General features: G+C 35.6%; 2 protein-coding genes across 4 annotated transcripts; both read left to right on the top strand.

The window, feature by feature from the left end:
• Window positions 1–3387: 3387 nt before the first annotated feature.
• Window positions 3388–16262, top strand: MGT10 (magnesium (Mg) transporter 10). 2 transcript variants are annotated; one of them, XM_086570297.1, is made up of 15 exons: window positions 3388–3613; window positions 3732–4259; window positions 4322–4394; window positions 7674–7744; window positions 9020–9105; window positions 9211–9301; window positions 11664–11732; window positions 11931–12011; window positions 12140–12305; window positions 12485–12530; window positions 13855–13935; window positions 14379–14461; window positions 15568–15611; window positions 15816–15931; window positions 16012–16262. In XM_086570297.1, the coding sequence occupies exons 2-14, from the start codon at window positions 3927–3929 to the stop codon at window positions 15909–15911; spliced, it is 1320 nt and encodes a 439-aa protein (XP_086426423.1). In that variant the 5' UTR covers window positions 3388–3613; window positions 3732–3926; the 3' UTR covers window positions 15912–15931; window positions 16012–16262. The 2 variants fall into 2 exon arrangements, with proteins under 2 accessions (XP_086426423.1, XP_086426424.1); XM_086570298.1 differs by lacking the exons at window positions 3388–3613; window positions 14379–14461; window positions 15568–15611; window positions 15816–15931; window positions 16012–16262 and adding an exon at window positions 14074–14198 and having other exon boundaries at window positions 3793–4259.
• Window positions 16263–17238: 976 nt separating this feature from the next.
• VTE5 (phytol kinase 1 VTE5) lies at window positions 17239–20187 on the top strand. 2 transcript variants are annotated; one of them, XM_086570301.1, is made up of 6 exons: window positions 17239–17760; window positions 19039–19106; window positions 19201–19332; window positions 19465–19580; window positions 19653–19767; window positions 19850–20187. In XM_086570301.1, exons 1-6 carry the CDS (start codon window positions 17452–17454, stop codon window positions 20031–20033), a joined length of 924 nt encoding a protein of 307 aa, XP_086426427.1. In that variant the 5' UTR covers window positions 17239–17451; the 3' UTR covers window positions 20034–20187. The 2 variants fall into 2 exon arrangements, with proteins under 2 accessions (XP_086426427.1, XP_086426425.1); XM_086570299.1 differs by lacking the exon at window positions 19201–19332 and having other exon boundaries at window positions 17312–17760.
• Window positions 20188–20441: the final 254 nt, after the last annotated feature.

Raw genomic sequence — 20441 nt, 5'->3', positions numbered from 1 at the left:
CAATGCGGTATGAGTTTATGCATGTACCCAAAGTAACTAAGTCTAGCTACGCCAAAAATTATGAAATTCGACGAAGATGCATGACTCCTCAAAGGCTAAAAGCATTGTTAAAGTAGAATATGTTTATTTCAATGCGTCATTAAATCATTTATTATCAAACTTTTCGTTTATTCTTCTGATTCATCTATCAATTTACTCAATAATAAGTCATATAGGTAGTTTTTAGGTGGTCCTCTTGAATAATTAAAATAAATTATTTATGATTCACGCCATTCCGATATCCTTAGATATATATTATAGCTATACCATCTTGGCTTTACAAGGATCCTTTTATTTGTTTATTTTGTTCAATACCATCTATCTGCAATCTCTTTTTTCCTGCTTTAGGGTTTAAAGTCAATTGGTTTGATTTGTTGTTAGTGACTGCTTTTACAATGGTCCATGTTTGGTGTATGATAGGAAAATAGCTATATAATTGCCAAGATATAGTGATTTGTATTCCATTATTTGTAACACATTAGCAATGGCCTGATGCTTTGCTTGCAATGTTGATGGCTTCTCAGTGAGACCTCAAGCAATGGCTTGAGCTTTGCTATTATTGGTTAAATTTCAGTATTTACTCATTGATGTTTTGGATATAAAATTTCTATATATCTCAATATTCGCTTATTGACTCATAGTTAAATATGACATAGGTTATGTGCAACTCAACAACAAGATGATCATTGTGCGCAATAAATATAATTTGGTTATCGCTTAAACATATAGTATGTTTTGAGTGTTTTATTCCTTGATTGTTGCGTTATATTTTGATAGTTTCTAAAGGTGAGGATGATAAAAAATGTTATTTAGGACAATAATAACCCAAAAATAGAATCAAAACCTTTCAAAAAAAAATTATAATAACATAAACCCTTCAAACAAAGTATACATATATTATAAGCAATGAATCATTAGCTATCAATATACATATATTATTTATTCAAGTGGACTTTAGGCTTTTGAGTCATTAGCTATCTATGTAGTAAATCCGGCTATAGGCCGGGCCAAATGGCTAGTAATTAACATATGTTACAGTTAGCATGGGGTGTAAATCAAACACAATAGTACAATACAGCTCCAATTAAACCCAACGAACTAACATTATTTTGTATTCTATAATGTAATCTTATAAAGATTAAAAGCAAGAGTTGGGCTTACATAATCCACAATATGGGCCGACACAAGTGTGGGCTTAGATTACATGAAATCCACTATATCATAATTTATTTATTTTTTCGAAAACCCACTATATCATAAGTTTGAGTTTACTAAGTGTGAAAAATTGGAAATGATAAAATTCGGCACTATCGGATATAAATCGGAATTATCGGATCGAGAAAATCGGATTTTAAAATAGCATCTGATGCCGATCCGAAATTAAATCAGATATTCGGCAATCGGAACAGATATATTAGTGCTAAATCCGAATATTTTTCGGATCGGATTTCGGAATTTTGGGAAAAAGTGGCACCCCCTTAGTCACACAAACCGCCAGGTAAGGGTACCGATCTCTCTCCCAATCCGCGCTCTTACGGATTTACACCCAAATCACCCAGAAACCGCGCTCTGCATCTAAATCCGCGTTTTTAATTTTTTAGTCCGCGCTCTCCACTTTTTTGGTCATTTCTACATCTATATTGCTTTCTAGTAATAGTGTGTTGTTTCAATATTCTAACAAATTGCAATCTAGGATTCATGTTTGAACTAATTTAAAGATTTTTTTCAATTAGAAATTCTAAATTGCATCCAATTTTCAAATTTGGTATTGCAAATGCCACCTTCAAAGTTTTAACTAATATGGATGATCAATTCATTAGAAAAAGGAATAGAATTGAAATAGAAAAAATTGGCAGTTGGTTTTCATTAGCAAGGGGAATTTGAAGTTGCAAAGAGAAGAAGTACATAACATAACTTATGAGAGTTCTCCAAGAATGAAAAGGAGAAAAATAATGTATTTTGAGGTTTTTTCAAATGGAGCACACCTCTGTTTCACACTTGGCCCAAGAAATTGATTGTTATTTGTTTAAGAGCATTTGACACATCACTGTATTTTAAGGTTTTTCAAAATAAAGCAAGGGAAATAAAAATTATAAAAAAGTGGTGTAGTAACACAGAAATAAATCGTGTATGTATAATGCATATATATATTTCTATATCTTAATATTAAAGCTCCCACAAGGGGTATTTTTCGAGCTCTATTAAAATTCCACATCATCTCCTATTAAAACGGAAATTTCTTTCTTATTTGAAAAACGGTAATTTTTTTTTTTACAATGGAATTCATCTCCTATTATAACGGGAATTTCTCTTATATTAAAACAAATTCTAACACTTCTAATTAAAGCGGGAATCATTATTCTATTAAAATAAGAATTCCTCTCCTATTGAAAAGAGAAAATCTAACATATTTAATTAAAATGGGAATTATTTTCCTTATTAAAACATGATCTCTCCCCAATTGAAAAAACGGGTTTTTAAAATTTAATTAAAATTTTATTTAACACAATTTATTAGAAAATTAAAACGGGTTAGCGACTAAAACGGTGGTTCAATTTTTTTAAAAAAATCTAAATGTTTTCAAAAGAGCCGATTGAAAAATGGGAATCTTTTTTTACAACGGGAATTCCTCTCCTATTATAACGGTGATCTCCTATTAAAACAAATTCTAACAATTCTAATTAAAACTGGAATCATTCTCTTCTTAAAATGGGAATTCCTCCCCTATTGAAAAGGGAAAATCTAGCATATTTAATTAAAACGAGAATTATTCTCCTATTAAAATATGATCTCTCTCCCAATTGAAAAAAAACGGGTTTTTAAAACTTAATTAAAACTATTTGTTAGAAAATTAAAAAAGGTTAGCGACTAAAACGGTAGTCCCAATTTTCTAAAAAAAATCTAAATATTTTAAAAAAAACCGGTACGTATGCATGGCCTACAAACTAGTGTAATATGTATATCTACACATGCTCTAAAAGTGGGAGCTTTTCAAGTTAGCCGCTTTAACGCTTTCGCTCTAAGATCTGGTGACTAAGGGCACCTCTAGTCTCACTGGTCGAAAAAGAAGGACAGGTGTCACAACCTACAGTGCATGCATCAAGTAAACACTTGATAGTTGATACTCCGGCGCCAACCCATTGTCCTCATCAACAACATATCCGATTTGTCCAACTAGAACTAACACGTGTTTAAAATATTGACACGCGTCATTTACCATGTCCAACACACATCCAACGTGTCACTTGTATGAATCTCTGAATTTACCGCTTAAGCAATCTCAACTGTCTTCTTATAGTAACGAGGCAGCTCAAGAAGCATAATCCAAGTGTTTGTTTGTTGAAACTTGAAAAAAGAGATGGCATCAAGAAGAGAGGGCTGATGTGAATAAGCAGAGAGAATATGAAGACAGTGAACAACAAAGTTCAGGTGGTGGTATTCTCGTGGTAGCCTAGGCCAATCCTTTTTTCAATTTATATACCAGTTAACAAAGTGAACAACACTGGTGAGAAAGATACTACTACTGGGAAATTGACTGACATCGCAGAAAGAAGAAGCAAAGGAAAAGAGCAAGGCATGTCATGTCTACTTCATTGCTCATATTTCAAATTTAATTTAATAAATGTTTCTCAAGGAATTCCTTCTCTTGCATCTAAATTGAAAGCAGCTTAACGATCCTGGAAAGATAACAGGTGACGAAGGTGATGCAGTACGTGGAAGATTGAAGAAAAGTATTTAATCAAAATCTACTTTTCAGTGGGCCTCCACAGTAGATCAATGCGAGCCACAAATATTCTGGTTTGAACTTTGAATTACTACTAATGACGTGATCGTAACGATATCATCTCAACCAACTCTTTTGTCAGACAAACTGAAACAAACTTACTATGGTTGTTGCTTCACTTTCCTATTTCCCACCCTCCATTTCTTCTCCTTCCTTAAAAACTCCACTTCTTTCATTACCTTTCTCCACTTCTCATCACTTTCAACCATCATCATCATGGTTACAGACAACTTTTGCTATATACCCAAGTACAAACAAGTTGAGATGTGTTACAGAATCCACAGAGGAGAGATGGAGAGACGGGGAAACTCTAAGTAGTGAAGGAGAAAGCGACCTGGATGAATGGAGTGATGGTGTGGCTGTTGTCAATTCAAAGAAATCGTCTGTGTTTGCCACGGATTCTTTATCTAGTGGACTTAGAGAGCCTGTGTATGAGGTAAATATTTCAATATATGTGATGTTTAGATTTTAATTGTGTAATGAATTATGATTTTACAGGTGGTAGAAGTTAATGCTGATGGAGTTATGTCTGCAAGAAGAATTAATCGCCGTCAATTGTTGAAGTCTAGTGGTGAGTGATAAACTTTAACAAATTTGATTTGTATTGTTAGTTAGTCTGGTAATGTTCATCAGCTGTATACTATGATTATTCCAGTTGGAGATAATTTAGAACAATAAGGAGGGTGGGGATATTAGATACTGAGTAGTCTGCTTAATTCCAAACAATGGTGCAATTATATCATTTTGAAGTTCAAATCTTGGATATACGCATTGAAGTTACTCGATAAGAATTAAGAAATGTACTGAGGAACTACTCCTTGTACAATAGTCTCTTGAAGCTGTAGAATATTTGAGAAGTTTGCTGCTACCTCAGGGACTTTGCACTAGAGGTGGAAAATTTACTACATGCTGCTCCTATTGGTTAGAAACAAATGGCACCTGCACCATAAGACCTGCAACCATCAAAATATATATATATCTCTTTGTCTAACAGTGTAGATGATTCCACCATGTCACCCCATATGGCCTTGTGATGGTCAATAGAGATTAATATATGAACTTTGTGATCTGGATCATAGGCTTCTAGAGTCTTGTTGCAGTGAGTAGTAGTGGAAAGTATGATGCTATACATGCTGATTTTCCTTAAGAGTCTCAAACCGGATTTGATTCCTATTGATAATCCCAGATAGTAGCAAGCAGCAATATAGTCCTCTATAGGCCGATAGATGAGCATCTAGACTAAAGCACCATATCATATCAGATTGATTAACTCCCTGCAATTCAAACCTTGTTAGTGGTTCACTTTGACTCATATCGGTGATTTAGACCATAAACATCTGATCCAGTTGCAGTGAAGAAAAAGATGATTATGTGACTCAGACTTGATATGCATTAAATCCAGGTCTAATAGGAGTTTGAGATTGGATGGGAAAATTTATTGTATATGGAACGGAAGTCCCAAATTCCCAATTGTGGGAGCTGGGATAGACTGGGGTTTGTGATTTCTAGTGCAGTGGGTTTATTGTTTCGATATAGTCCAAGGCACCGTGTTCGGGGATATTTGAAGCATCTCCAATCTTTCATATAAGACCAGTTTAGCAAACATCCATGGCCTTCCAAATACCTTTCCACCAGAAGGACGCAATGGTGGGGGCCTGGTTAAGTGGACTTAAAAATATTTGACCGAGTGGTATGGATTCGCCAACCAAGCTTAGCTAATAGAGAAACATTCATATCGTTTCTCTATCTGAATCCTATACCTCGAACTTTTTTTGGATTATGTCCTAGACCTCCAACTGATGGTGTGAATGCTAATATAAATTGATGAGCCATTCCACCAAAATCGGCATCAAGGGTTTTGTTTCAGAGTAGATCGGTACTCATGGCATAGGAGGGGATTACTTGTGCCACATGTTTGATAAGTGGACTTCTAGCAGCTTGCCAGCTTGCGAGACCAGTTTAGCCTTCCAACCACTATTATTTCTTTGGACTTAGTCGGATAGTCAAAATTTGACCTTGACTTTCTAGGTAAAAGAACAGGAGCACCAAGGTATTTCTCTCTAAAGCAGCTTTTGATGCTTGGGATGGACATTAGTACTAAAAAGACGCTGGATTTATATGAAGCTACCTGACAGATATGAGTGAGCAATATTGATCCTAGATGGTTTTCTTTCAGTAGCTTCGTGTAGAACTCTAGATTGGCATCAGTGGCGGAGCCAGGGGGGGCCCAGGGTACGCCCTGGCTCACCCTCAATTTTCAGCCAAAAAAAAAATATATAGTTTTCCTATTTCCAAGTTAAAGACCAGGAAATAGTGATGATATTTAATAGCATGAGACTTAGTGTTGCTGCGGATTATTGGTGTCAATGAGCTGGGCCGGAGCCCCACGGGCTTATCGTGTTGGGTAAATAACTTAATATTCTCACTGATGGATATGTTAACTTGGTTTATGGTTTTTTCTTAAAACAAATAATTATGTCAAGGTATTAAATCTCAACTACGCAACTATTTTTTACAAACTAGAATTCTATAATTGCAACAAAACATGTAAATTGTTTTCATTGACATTACCACTCCAATTAGCATCAAACTAGGCGCGAAGTTGTATCGATGAGATACAAGGATAGAAGCCTGGTTAAGTTGGAACACCTATGTTCACAGAAAACTTCATATTGTAAGCATCCCGAATTTGTACCCAAAAAATACACGGGTATAGATAAACAAGAAGAAGAAACCAGTTTGGATAAAGATATATAAAAATTGCAATTCATGTTACGTGAAATTCTTTATGAGGTGGAGAAAGATGCTATTACTAAGAAAGATGAAGGTTGGGAAGAAGTCTCATTTAGGCCTAAGAAAAATAGATGATAAGGTAGCTAATAAGGAAGAACATTACACCTTTGGATGGTACTCATGCAAAAGAGAAGAGGATACAAGCTAGTGAGACAAGTCCAAGAAGGAATTGAGGTTTATGAGCACTTCTCCGGCAAGAATCCAAATCGGTAATGGCTCATGTTCCACTGGTAAGGCCGGAAGATCGAATTAAAATGTTTTATAGCTTTTCACACTGTAATGGCTCATGTTCCGCCTCTTTAAAATCTAAATTGTATTAGTCACATGATAAATGTCTTGACTTGTCGTGGACTTAAAGCAAAAGCGATATGCACTATGGATAGTTGATCCAGACACTATCTTGGACCTAATGATTGACTTGTAATTCTAGAGATGATGATTGAAGTTCCAAATTACTATTTATGACCTTCCGGTAAAAATAATTTCAATAGTCATAATTCCTGAAGAACTTGGAATAATTCTATATATAGTCCCGAAACCAAAAACAAAGCCCCTTTTAAACAATTGCATCACTCAATGTGATTAGTAAAACCTAATCATATCTAGAACACCTTTAGGAAATAAAAATTGTAGATGCACAAGAATTGTTGAAATTATTCATAAAAATCTAGACATTAGTACATAATAACATTAATGGGTCTAGAGATTTGCACTACCATTCAGTTTTGATTTTTTTCATTTCATGTGACAAATAATAATTTCAAATAAGAGTTGTGAATAATTAGTTTAAAAATTGAGTTTTTTTTTTTTTATGTTTGGTTGGGTTGGGGTTGGCTCACCCTCACTCAATTTTCTGGCTCCGCCACTGATTGGCATTAAAGAAAAGGAACATCATCAACATAGAATAAACGAGATAATAAAGATGGGGCCTGTGTAGGGAGTATTATTCTCTGTTTCACTAATAAAGTAATAAATGAAATTCAGTCCTTGGTCATATTTTATGATTTACTACTTACATAATAACATAATGAAAGTTTTTTCATGTATTCATTGGCAGGTCTTCGTCCTCGAGATATTCGGAGTGTTGATCCCTCATTATGGCTGACAAATGCAATGCCTTCTTTACTGGTATTGTAACTGCTCATCTCCATCCATGGTTTAAAACACTGGTTTTCTTTGCTGGAAAAAATGAATTTATGGGCATTAAACTATTGCCAATTTCACCGGGCAACCAATTTTTTTTTTTTTTTAACACTTTGGGCATTTAATTTTTCAATTTTAACAATGTGGGGATTTCGTCAGTTTTCCATCCAAATACACTTAACAGTTGCTTATGTGGACGCTAAATTACGTACATGGAAACAAGTTTATCATTTGCCTTATCATTATAATTTTGCCATGTAGATAAATTTCTTAATTTTTGATGATTTTTTAAAAAAAGAAATACAACTGTTAAGATGGAAAACTGATGGAATCCTCATATTGTTAAAATTGAAAAGTTTGATACCCAAAGTGTTAAAAAAAAAAATTGGTTGCACACTATGTGAAATTGGCCATAGTTTGATGCCCATAAATTCATTTTTTCCTTCTTTGCTAGTTAAGAAAGAAAATACATTAATGATAATAGAATAAAAAAGTTACAAGTGCACTAGGAAGTTGCATTTCACTCCATCTTTGTTGGTTTTAGACCTCTCTAGTATACTTCATGCCAGTCACCTCCCATGTATAAAGCCATGGCGGTCGACCTTCATACAAGACACTTTAATCTTTTTCTAACCTAGCACCAAATTTTGCAGTTGAAAAATTAGGCAATAGTCAAGTCTCCTCTTGCATTATTGCCAGCTTGCTGTAAGTCTCAATATATGTTGCCCTTAACCAAAAGCCTTCACAGCAGCTCTAGAATCCGATACCACCCAAACTGAACACCTATGCTTTGTTTATTGCTTATTCTATACTCTCTACAATCACTTAGCATTCTGCAGTGTAGTTGGTTTCGACGCCAATCCCTTTGCTGAACACCATATGAATTTGACACTGGTTTAAAACATGGGTTTGTTGTATATATAATGCGTATTCATTTGTCTTGAACATCTTTTTTACTAAATTTATTACGGAAGTGTCTCTGACTGGTATATTGGTATATTACGGAGTCCTCAAATGACTTTTTTCTCAAGTAGTTAGTTCTGCAACAGCCCCAATTACTTTATTAGCTGTATACCATCTATCTTACTTTAAAGCTATGTTACATTGACACACCATATTTCAAAAATAATCTGTGTCGGATACATATCCACGGACACGTGTCCGTATCGGACACACGGGTGTCGGATATGGACACACGTGTCCGTGTCAATGTAACTTAGCTTCAAAGTAATCTTATAATTGTGGTTTCGTGCTCTGTAGGTCAGGGAGCATGCTATTTTGTTTAATCTTGGCTCGTTACGTGCAATTGCCATGCAAGAACGTGTTCTTATATTTGACTTTAATCGGTAATTTTTATCTTTTCATCTGAAGGTTCATAATTCCATAGCCTCACATTGGTTGGTTTTATTTTGAAGAATTGTGCTAAACGTATTGTAGTTAACTATCTGCAGTAAAGGGGGGAAAGCCTTTTTGGATCATTTGTTGCCTCGCTTGAATCCAAAAAACATAAATGGAGGACCGTCAATGCCATTTGAGCTTGAGGTTTGTTTTTCTTAATTAAACCCTTTCATGTGATAGCTATAAAAAAGCTCCTGTTGTTTTGTTATTGTCTATTTCATGTAACTTTAGCTCTATGGACTACTCTGCCTTAAGGTTTAATCAAACATTTTCTTATTGTAGGCCACAAAGATTATTACGTTGTTTGCTTCAGTGCTCAAGTAAACTGGGAATAAATAAGTTTTGAAAACTAATGTAGTATATTTCCATATTGACAAAGTTGAAATATATTTAATAGGCGAACGAAAAGAACTTTTAGGACAAGATATCTTGCATTACAAAGTAAACATGACATATAGACGAGAAAATATGGAAGATAGTGGAAATACGCAGTATGTAACTCCAGCTATCTGCCCGTCAGAGACCATCCATACAGAAGTTTTCACATGCTCTGTCCCTCCACTCCCTCCTGAATCTTTACCAAATTAAAAAAAAATATGTCCTCTGTGTCCGCTGTTTCCTTGTAGGTCTATATCTATCCTCCAGGTATCTACTATTCCTCTCAAACCAGAGGTTTCGACATGATAACTATCATTGTGCTTTACAATTTTCTCGCCATAGATGAGTGAACTCTCAAAATTCAGGAGACGTATAGATCCTTAAGTGAATGGGGCGGCGCACCTGAATGACCCCTGCTATTTGACAAAATAGCACCAAACCTTCATGAATAGTGACAATGCATAAGGGTGTTATGTTTTCCCTCACGAAGAAATAGCACCAACCTCCCAGCTAACATTCAGAGGACAAAACTTCATAATCCTCTTTCTCTTCCCAGTTAGGTCATCAATGGTCAGTCGCAACACACCAAATTAAAAAGTAACCTGAGATGGGACTTCGGATTTCCAAATACAATTATTGAGAAATTCAAGGATAAGTCTAGTATGACTAGACTCTTAAAGAAGGAATCATTGAGCATTGTAAAAAGACAAAAATGAGGACTTCCATGCTTGCCAATAGCACAAATCCTACTATTTATACATGATCTTCACAGAAGGAGTAGTCCTTGGTTATTTCGGGTGGAGTAGATGGCAAAGGATGGGTCACCTTGAAAAGAAATTTGCATCTACAATTAAGCCATCTTTTAGAGTCTAGAGAGTGTATTTAGGAAAGTGAGGGAACCGAACCCCATTAATAGAACTGATGAATACTCAGCAACATTCATTTCAGGAGACAGTGAACATGACATGAGTGGTTCCATCGGCTAAGTGGATCTCTATTTGGGTTTTAAACACAGATACTTGACTCTTTCCATGTTGGCGAATTTGTGACAAGAATTTCCTGGTGCTAAAAGCATCATCCCCATCATTTCAGACCAGATTGAGTTGTTGGAAGTGGTAGAGAAATAAGGTTATGTGAGTCATTGTTCAAAGTATATGGTAGAGAATATAAGATTTTTTGTGGATATTGACCCACCGAGAGTGTTCCTTGAGATGCTTTGACAGGTTGATGATAAAGACGTGCTCAACAAACATGTGCATGATTTGACAATTTATAATCTCATGCAAAGATCCTGATTTTTGTACTTGTTCATTGTTGATTATGATCAAAACTCAAAACACATCCCCTAGATAAGAAACCAACTCCACGCAATGCATTTCCAGCAAAAGTGGTGAGGAGGGGCCCATTGTTGGAAACTAATTTTGTAATTTAGTGGATCAAATTTTAGAAAGTTCAAGGTTCAAAGAACTTCCTAGAATGTACCAAGTCAAAGTGTCTCTAGATGTTTCATGTATGGTCGGATGAGTCTAGGTGTTGTAGGAATCTCTAGGATTTCATGTGCGTTCCTAGATTCTAGAGTGTTCCATAGGCTATACATATAGCCATATGAATTGTTAGATGTGATCTGCTCCATCCACTCTATAATACAAAGTATTTGTTTATTAACTTGTTCTTACTTCATTAGTTCCCAATATGGTTGTGCATCTTTAATCCGGCTCTCTCCACCATCTAAAGTCTCTATGTTAAATACTATAATACTTCCTCTAGCACTCTCCACCATCTAAAGTCTCTATGATAAATAATATAATGCTTCCTCTAGCACTTTAACACACATGACTATCTGTAAAAAGAATGTCTCCATTTTTTCTATCGATTTTGACTCTGTCCGTAGTTGGCAGAAAAGTCTTGTATCAATGTAAACCGAACTACCTACAATTACAAAAAGGACTGTTTGTGGAATATTTAGAAGTTGGTCACACATACTATGAGCTATTATTCATTTTAAATTTTTATTTCTTTGGTATTAATTTTCTTGCTGTCTGCAATTTAAATTATTAATGGATGTGGAGCCTTGTGTGAATTCTTAGTTCTTTCAATTCAAGTTTTGTGGTTCCATATGTTCTTTTAGGTTGTTGAGGCTGCTTTGCTTTCACGAATACAGCGTCTGGAACGAAGATTAATGGATGTGGAACCTCGTGTGAGTATGTGAACATAGTGAGTATGTATTTGTTGAATTGATCTTCTTACTGTAAGATTATTACGAAGCACGGAAGCAGTGGAGTAATTTATAAATTTACTGAGGGTACTTGAAATACATGGGTAGCAACAAAATGTGTATTCATTGTGATCATCAACCACTTTGTTTGTTACAGTCATGTTATCTTTTCTGTTTTAGGTTGTAGCATTACTTGAAGTTTTGCCGAATCGTTTGACAGCTGACATATTGGAACAACTTCGTCTAAGCAAACAGACATTGGTATAGTTGTATAAATTGCGGATCCTAATCACAAGAATGATATCTCTGAACTTCTTTTTCATTGGACAGTAAACTGTTTCAATTCAGTTGACATTAATTTGGTCCTTTTTTTCGTTGTTGTATGGAAGGTTGAGTTGGGTTCACGGGCAGGTGCTCTCAAACAAATGTTACTTGATCTTTTAGAAGATCCCCACGAGATACGTCGTATATGTATCATGGGCAGAAATTGCACGCTGAGCAAAGGAAACAATGACATGGAGTGCTCTGTTCCCTTAGAAAAGCAGATTGCTGAAGGTAAAGTGGTGCCTAGATTGTTTGAAGTGTTGTCTACCTATTTTATACTCAATGATGCTATCTTCAATTGGCTGTGATAAGACTTGATTTAAATTTGTTTTCTATGCCTTTCTTAGCCGTTTCTCAAAAATCAAGTGTACTGTATATCAATTTGAAATAGCTTTTAATTTTTTTTTCAGAGGAGGAGGAAGAAATTGAAATGCTCTTAGAGAACTATCTGCAAAGGTCAGATACTTGTCTGAAGAAAAATGTTATTTTCAGTTCACTGGCTTATACTCCATTTAATAGACCCTGCATATCAAGGTCGAAAGTTTTTCTTTTTTTTTGTGCTGCTTTGGTGTGCATTTGACATTAAACTCTTTTGACGGAGATAAGACTTTGGTAAACCTTTGCCTCTTTTGCATGGCTGACGGAGAACCAATCACTCATTTCTTGCTCCATTGTTCCTTTTCCTGACCAATCTGGAATGGTTTTATATTTAACTTTGTGTTGTTTGTGTCGGGTTCTATGGACTTTCTAGCATCATGATAGACATGGACATTTTCCCAGATGGTGCTTGGTTGTGGAGCATGATCACCTTCTATCCTTGGAAGGGGCATTTGGCTATAGTTGGATAGGCAGCATACTAAGGGCGACCATTAGAAACTTAGTGACACCATTAAAGATATTATTAGGTTTCTTTTCTCGTGGGGATAAGTGTTGGGGGAGCTGCAATATACACCTTTTTAAATGGGAAGCTGGTCTGGGTGTGAGGTTTTCTTACTGTTGTGCGAGATTGGTTTTAGTTTTGGGCCTTTTAGGTTTCCACCTTTCTTCAATTTTGCTTTGTATGGTAGGTTAAATTGACCTGCCTGAGTTCCTGTTTTTCTAAGCCTGTGTACCTTGCTAAGTGCTAGTGCCTAGTGACATTCTAATTATGTAACTTTCTCTTTGACGGACTGAAGTAGTACTCCTACCAATTAAAAAAACATTAAAAAAGCTATGTTACACGGACACACCATATTTCAAAAATAATCTATGTTGGATACGTATCCAAGTGTCCGTGTCCATGTCGAACACATATTGTATTGTGATATACCTCAATTTTTTATATTTCGCCGTGCCAGACACTTTGTATCCATGTCGGATACAAACACACGTGTCCGTGTCAATGTAACTTGGTAAAAAAGAGAGGAGAGTCGTGTAGGTTAATCTTTGCAAAGTTCCCTGTCAATAACATTATATGAACTTAAATGGCGCCACCCGTAGGTAACATTAATTGGGTAGTAATGGCTAAAATAGTATGAATCATGTGTATATAGCATGTATTCAATGTGGTATATTGTAGCCTTTCCATTACTTTGTATTTACTATTAAAAGACAATTTTTTTTTACAGTAAGGGAATACGTTTAATTTATACTGTGAGGAATATACAAACATAGATTGCTTTACATGATGAAGATAGGCTTGACTCTACTGCACTGAAACATATCAGTATCCTTTCAAACTATGTTGAAATATATTATCTAGAGCAACTCCATACCTCATGCCTTGGTTCGTTATTGCCAGATGTGAATCTTGTCATGGTCATGCAGAAAGGCTTCTTGATTCCGCAAGGGAAATGGAGGATTCCATTGCTGTCAACTTAAGGTTAGGACTATGTATGCTTTTTTTCTTCTATTTACAAGTTTTATCTTGTGAGAACTTCGATCCTTTTGTTTATCATCTCACTTTACCAATATTTGATTGTACTCTTCCTGGTTACATGTGTGTTCCGTCGAAATGTAGGTCTGTTACGAACTGAGAATTCGTAAAGTTTTAGTTCTTCTGTTCCAGAGAAAATTATCCAACTTCGCAAAGAAATACTTACACACCTGTCATGAATGAAAATTGATCAAAGTATGGAACTCCTCAAATATTTTGTAAATCAATCTTGACCTTATGTTGGTTTTCTAACTAGTCGGTGCACGTGGAACTTTTTTTTTTCTGATTTTTGTTCTTCTTTAAATGCTCAAATCATATAGCACTTGGGAACTGTGATTGAATCCTTATTTCATAGTTTTCTTTGCTCTTTGTCTTTTCTGTATTTTCAGCTCCCGGAGGCTTGAGGTAAGCAGAGTGGAATTGCTTCTACAGGTTGGGACATTTTGTCTTGCAATGGGTGCTCTTGTAGCAGGTATTGTTTTCTTTTGGCACTTAAATGGGATTACTTGATGTTCTTTGCGCATGTTTTTAAATTTTAGCTATGGAGTCCTTTGAGTCAATTTGAGCTGTGTAATTCTGTTGGTCTTTTAAGCACCTATCCAAAAATAGATTGAGTAGTCCACGCTAAAACCTATGGTAGGATAAAGGGTGAGCCTCACTTGCAGAACGAATGGTTATTGATATATTAGGGGTTAAATGAACTTACAGAACGAATGGTCTTCGTAACTGGAGTAATGATGCATATAATTAGATTTATTGGGGAATGAGAATTGCTTGTCCTGACAAGGACCATTCCATGCTTGTCTTTTGGTGCTTATGGAACTATGCTTTAGTTATTCTTCTGCTCTGTGAGAATGTAACTAACTAATTCTTCTGTATTCCTACCCTTCGAGAATTAAGACCACCAGTGGCGGTTTATTTTTATTAGTGCTTTTTCCAATACCCACCAATGATGATTCCCTCTAGCAGTGTTTCTGAAAGCAAGTAAGGGAAACCTCTCTTTCCACACTCACTCACACAAAAGTAATAATGTTCATTTTTCTCTTTGATGAATAACTTTCTTAGCAATAGTTTATCTTTTCTTCTTCATGGTCTACTTTTTAAACTAAAATTTTTAATTCAAAAGATTTGGTCTTGAAAGTCAAGTTGCAATCCCGAAGTACTTACTGATATGCTTGCAGTTTGAGTAGGTTTGACGTAAATCCAAGTTGCATGATGTTGCACTGATGTATGATTTGGATGTAGCTCTTTCTAGATTTGCCCCAATTACCAATTACATTTTAGACAAGAAGAGCTTCTGTTACGACCAATTTTTAACATTTTTAAATGTTTTTGCTTAAAATGAAAAATGAAGGAAAGTAGGAAACTTAAGATTAACATCAATGTGTCTACATCTGTGGTTACTGGTTGAGTTGCGTCATTTGAATAAATTAACTCTTTCATGTTCTCATTCTTGTATTTACCATTGCGAAATTTCTCCCTAAGATGTGGACTATTGGTCTCCTTTGTATTGCGAAATAATATGGAAAACATCTGTGCCTGCATGTGACCACCTGACATCCTGTTTTTTTGTTTCAGGAATATTTGGGATGAACTTGAAGTCCTATCTGGAAGAACTTGTGGTATGTCCTCCTAAATATGTATTTGTCTCTTATGGTATATCTTGCTCCCAAACTATTTCAGCACGTTGGAACCTATTTCATCAACCTGCACGCTGCTTAGCTTATTGCTAGTTTTCTTCAAAGTTTTATCTTAATCTTGGTGCTTTCTTGTAAGTCGTATATGTCATGCTAAAATAGTTGCATGTGTCCTTTATGTTTGTGCAGTTTGCATTTTGGCTGACAACAGCTGGGATAATCGTCGGTTCTGTTGTCACATTCTTTCTTATGTACTCTTATCTCAAGGCAAGGAAGATATTATGATTCTGCAGGATAATTCTAAGGTAGGTCAACATTTTTTCTTGTTTACATTACTTTCGTATGCTATAAGGTGTGCCTAAATATTGTAATTGCTCTTTTCCAGATGACATAGAGTATTCAGCATCAACACCCTATATGGTAGGGGTTTTGAAGATAGTAAAATACAAATTACTGTTGATTACTGATTGTAAGGTTGGTGAATACATTGGGCTATTGGCATGGTTTGCAATTACTTGCTGGACTTTATACTGAATGCTTGAAAGTGTTTATACTTTTTGCACCGAGGCTTGTCGAGACACTGTTTGTAACATGAAATTGTTGTTATTATTCATAAATAATTTGCATTTGCGGAAATAGATGACTACTGTTTATAGCGGGATTATATTTATTTTATTTTTTGTAAAACACGATTCTCTTCAGAGACTTTAGCGTCACTCATTAGAAGCAGATAATCTCTTTTTTAATACTCCAGGTCCACATGGTCAGGACTCAGGATTCCATTTGCAAGAGTGTAACTCTACCAAAACACGAGGTTTAAGACTTGAGATAGATATCCCCATTCTGCCTCCCTCATTAGAAACCTGATGATCAATATAAAAAGTCCACTAGGCCAACCCAAGCCAACGAAGAATTTGATCTGCACTCTTTTTTACTAATCTATATCAAGGTGATGTTGTGGTGCATTACATTGTTATGTGTTGAATGTGTGGGAGCATAGGGTAGTGGGTAATATTTGTTGTAAATGGGTTGTGGTCATTATATGTTAGTGGGTAGTTAGTGGCAGTTGCAAATTAGTATGCAAATCTTATAAATAATTGTAACCCAAAAGAAAAATATTATTATAGTTTGCACTTGTGTGTGGATGTAGAGGTCAAAAGGTCTTTAATAAACTTTAATATTATGTGTTTTTAATACAATCACTTCAAGATTGTATCATACATCCACATCCAAAAATGAATTTATAAATCGTTTATGATTTTACAAAACGGACGCACAGCATTGGTTCAATCTCATTCAGCCTTTTTTTCTCGATAATGTACAGTTATTGGTGGTTTCATCTTTCAATTGCCCATTTTGTACAACTACAAAGACTTTTTACTTTTTTAGCGCCCAACTTGTCGCACACAAAAGTGAGCAACTGCAGCGAATGTTTGGACAAAGTGATGGAGACTACCCCTCCTGAACTTTGTTTACTCAGTTATTGCAGACTTGCAGTGGAGTATTAGTAGAGGGCACACGTGACTGCACCACTCAAGTGATTAATAGTCCTGAAATTCTTTACCGCCCAAAAGAGGCTGTAGATATCGGCTTGTTTTGAAAATTTTAACTTGCCCAATATATTACAGACAGAGGAAACTTCAAAATTTTGTAGCCCCCAATTTTAGATAAAATCTACAGCCTCTTTTCTTTTATCTTTTGGAATGTAAAGAATTTCAGGACTATTAATCACTTGAGTGGTAAGTATGTGGTCAGTGATGCAGTCACGTGTGCCCTCTACCATACTCCACTGCAAGTCTGCAATAACCTGATTCAATCACTATCAATGAGCTTTGGAGCATCAACACTCTTCTCCTTCAAACCTTCACTCCACCCCCACCACTATTCCAGTTCAAGATTTTCATATGTTCAAAAACACACCAAACATCGACCCTTCTTTCATTTTCAAAATCTAGTTACTGCTTCATTTCCAGATTCTTTATGTTCCACTTCGTCCTTTAAACCCTTGTGTGCAATGGAAGCCGGCCATGGGGCACTTCTGCAAGATGCAGTAGCAGCTGCACTTGTTAGTGGTGGTGCGTATGTTCTAGTCCGCCTTTTCGATAGTCTCACTGAACAAAAGCTAATCAAGCAGGTTAGTACATTAGCATTTGATGGTACATTAATTATTGGCTGTACATTATTAGGCTGTTTCCGTTCGCACATTTTTAGTGAAAGAAAAGGGTACAAGCTATTGAAAAGAATAGATCCACAGATTTTTGTGCAATTCTAAAGTCTACTATCTAGAAAACTGCATTGAGATGGGAAAACAAAGACACATCTCTAAAAGTTTTAATTATGTATGTCCATCATCATAACGATAGGAATCCTTACATGGAGTAAGTCTAGTCTAACAATTCTCCATGTCCAACTGCATTAAGTGTTTTATATATTGTGCATTTCTTAAGTGTTACAGTTTAGTAGAGCTGCTGAGATGCTGTTATTTATTAGCCAGACTTCTGATTCTAAGTCCTTTTCTTTCTTTCTCCCCTCTTAAGTACTTTCCTCTTTTTCAGCATTGTTGTAGCAAAGCTATTATTGGCAATATGAATCGTTTTGTACTTTGTAATTTTCTTCACTTTTAGAAAATACATGTTATGCAGAGGGTATTCACAGGGGTTGCTGGAGAACTTGTCTGTACCAAAGCATGTGGTTCAGTTGGTAAAAATTGTGGGAGTTGTTACCACATAAGTTTTAAATCCGCCCAGCACCTGGGAGAGGGTCGGGTAAAAGAGAAAAATAATCACAAAAAAAACAAATATGCATGTGTGTCTCAGAATTGGACATTTTATCGACCATAAATAGATAGACATTTACTTGAATAGAATTTCAGGGGGAAAAAGGGAACTCATGACATAATATTTTGTTTTGCAATCTTATGCGCAAGTTTTGATTATTACAAAAAAATTGGGTCATAATAAATTATGCTGTAGCTAAACACAAAGCATGACAAACAGATGACAATTCTTACTTATGCAAGGACATCGCGTACTTGCACATGCACACATGGTGTAGAACTCAAGATTTTGAAAAACCGGTCAATTACTTTTACTTTTATATATTTTCTCACATTTACCTGAACAGTGTATATTTCTCGGTTGCCGACTAAATGGAGCTTAGACTGCTTCTAAGCTAAACTTACGTATCACAAACAAATTTGATTTACATTGATTAAGTTTAAAAGTGTTTTCTTAAGAAAAATGATTAGCTAGAAAATGACGCTGAGTTGCTCAGTCGCAAGTTAAAAAATTTGATTATTAATGGCAAAAAAAAACTGCGAGTAGAAACTTTATAGCAATATTCTCTCTCAGTCATATTCATTTAGAATGTATTTCTCACAATGATTATTTGTTGTCTCTGTTGCTTCAACCAGAATTTGAGCAGAAAAATCGTCCATATTTTATCAGGATTGCTTTTCATGCTTTCTTGGCCAATTTTCAGGTACATCCCTTTTCTGTGAAACTCTTAGTGTTTTCCTGAGGTCACTTGGTATTGTTTTTGCTTAATTCAGTTAATTATTTTAATGCTAGAGTAGTGCATCGACAGGAGCACGCTATTTTGCTGCTTTTGTTCCTCTCTTGAATTGCGTAAGGCTTATTGTAAACGGACTATCACTGGTTACTGATGAAGGTCTTGTAAAGTCAGTTACACGTGAAGGAAATCCAAAGTAATTTCTCTAGTCTTCATCCATAGTAACCCTCTTCCTGCTGTTAATTGTGTCTTCAAAGAAGGGGTCTTGTTTAATAATGTATGTGCAAACAACTATTGGTAAAAATGTTTAAATTGTTCAATTGTGCAGGGAATTGCTTGGAGGTCCTCTTTATTACGTTCTGATCTTGATTTCCAGTGCAATTCTATTCTGGCGTGATTCTCCAGTTGGAGTGATCTCATTGGCCATGATGTGTGGTGGGGATGGTAGGACCTAGGTCTTGGCCAAGTCACATATTGTAACTATTTGTTGTGCTCTTCTGACACGGTGTTTTACAGGCTTTGCCGATATCATGGGAAGGAAATATGGTTCACTAAAGATTCCTTATAATCCACAGAAGAGTTTTGCTGGGAGTATCTCCATGTTTTTATGCGGTTTCTTGATTTCCATCATGTAGGTTTTAGCTTTTGGTCCCTTTTATCAAAGATATTTGAGCACTAAAGATCTTATATTAATTTTGGCTTTCATGTTACAGGATGCTTTACTATTTTTCAGCTCTTGGTTACTTCCAATTAGATTGGACAACAGCGGTGCAAAGGGTGGCTTTAGTAGCCTTGGTAGCAACAATAGTCGAGTCTCTTCCCACTACAGAGGTGGTAGACGATAACATATCTGTTCCTATATCAAGTATGCTAATTGCATTTATGTTTTTCAGTTAGCAGGCTCTCGTACCGAAAAACTCCTTTTTAGGGTGTTTGTTTTTTGGTTTTTGTAAGTGTTTGCTACTTATTTTCATTGTAAAAAGTGGTTGACCATTTTTTTTTTTTTTGTATTTGTTTTTCAGTTACTTATACGTAGTACACTTTTTTTTTAGAGCATGTCTTCAGTGCGTGAGATGTATGGGCCTTTGGATCAGTATTTCTTTGTTGAAATACACCCTCACCTCTGTGTATGAGTGGCCCAGATTTACCCTCACTTTCTCTCTCCTGCGCACCCTAGATTTAACCTTTTTTTTATGGTATATTGTTGCTACTTGTAAGTGTCAAAAGTGTAAGTAGGAAAATTTTACTCATAGAAACATATAAGTAACAAAAAACGAACACCCCCTTGGCTCCTTAAAGCAAATC

This window comes from Coptis chinensis, chromosome 7 (genome assembly GCF_015680905.1).
Source record: "Coptis chinensis isolate HL-2020 chromosome 7, ASM1568090v1, whole genome shotgun sequence".
NCBI classification, from domain to species: domain Eukaryota; kingdom Viridiplantae; phylum Streptophyta; class Magnoliopsida; order Ranunculales; family Ranunculaceae; genus Coptis; species Coptis chinensis.
Note: the sequence above shows the minus strand (reverse complement) of the source record. Positions and strands in the feature narration are given on the sequence as shown.

What these genes read in the sequence shown, in the direction of transcription:
- MGT10 (XM_086570297.1), top strand. Translation starts at nt 3,927, where the DNA reads ATGGTTGTTGCTTCACTTTCCTATTTCCCACCCTCCATTTCTTCTCCT. An exon ending in TTAGAGAGCCTGTGTATGAG is followed by an intron (nt 4,260 to 4,321) that starts GTAAATATTTCA and finishes ATGATTTTACAG; the next exon opens with GTGGTAGAAGTTAATGCTGA. An exon ending in TCCATTGCTGTCAACTTAAG is followed by an intron (nt 13,936 to 14,378) that starts GTTAGGACTATG and finishes CTGTATTTTCAG; the next exon opens with CTCCCGGAGGCTTGAGGTAA.
- VTE5 (XM_086570301.1), top strand. Translation starts at nt 17,452, where the DNA reads ATGAGCTTTGGAGCATCAACACTCTTCTCCTTCAAACCTTCACTCCAC. An exon ending in AACAAAAGCTAATCAAGCAG is followed by an intron (nt 17,761 to 19,038) that starts GTTAGTACATTA and finishes TGCTTCAACCAG; the next exon opens with AATTTGAGCAGAAAAATCGT. An exon ending in ACACGTGAAGGAAATCCAAA is followed by an intron (nt 19,333 to 19,464) that starts GTAATTTCTCTA and finishes TCAATTGTGCAG; the next exon opens with GGAATTGCTTGGAGGTCCTC.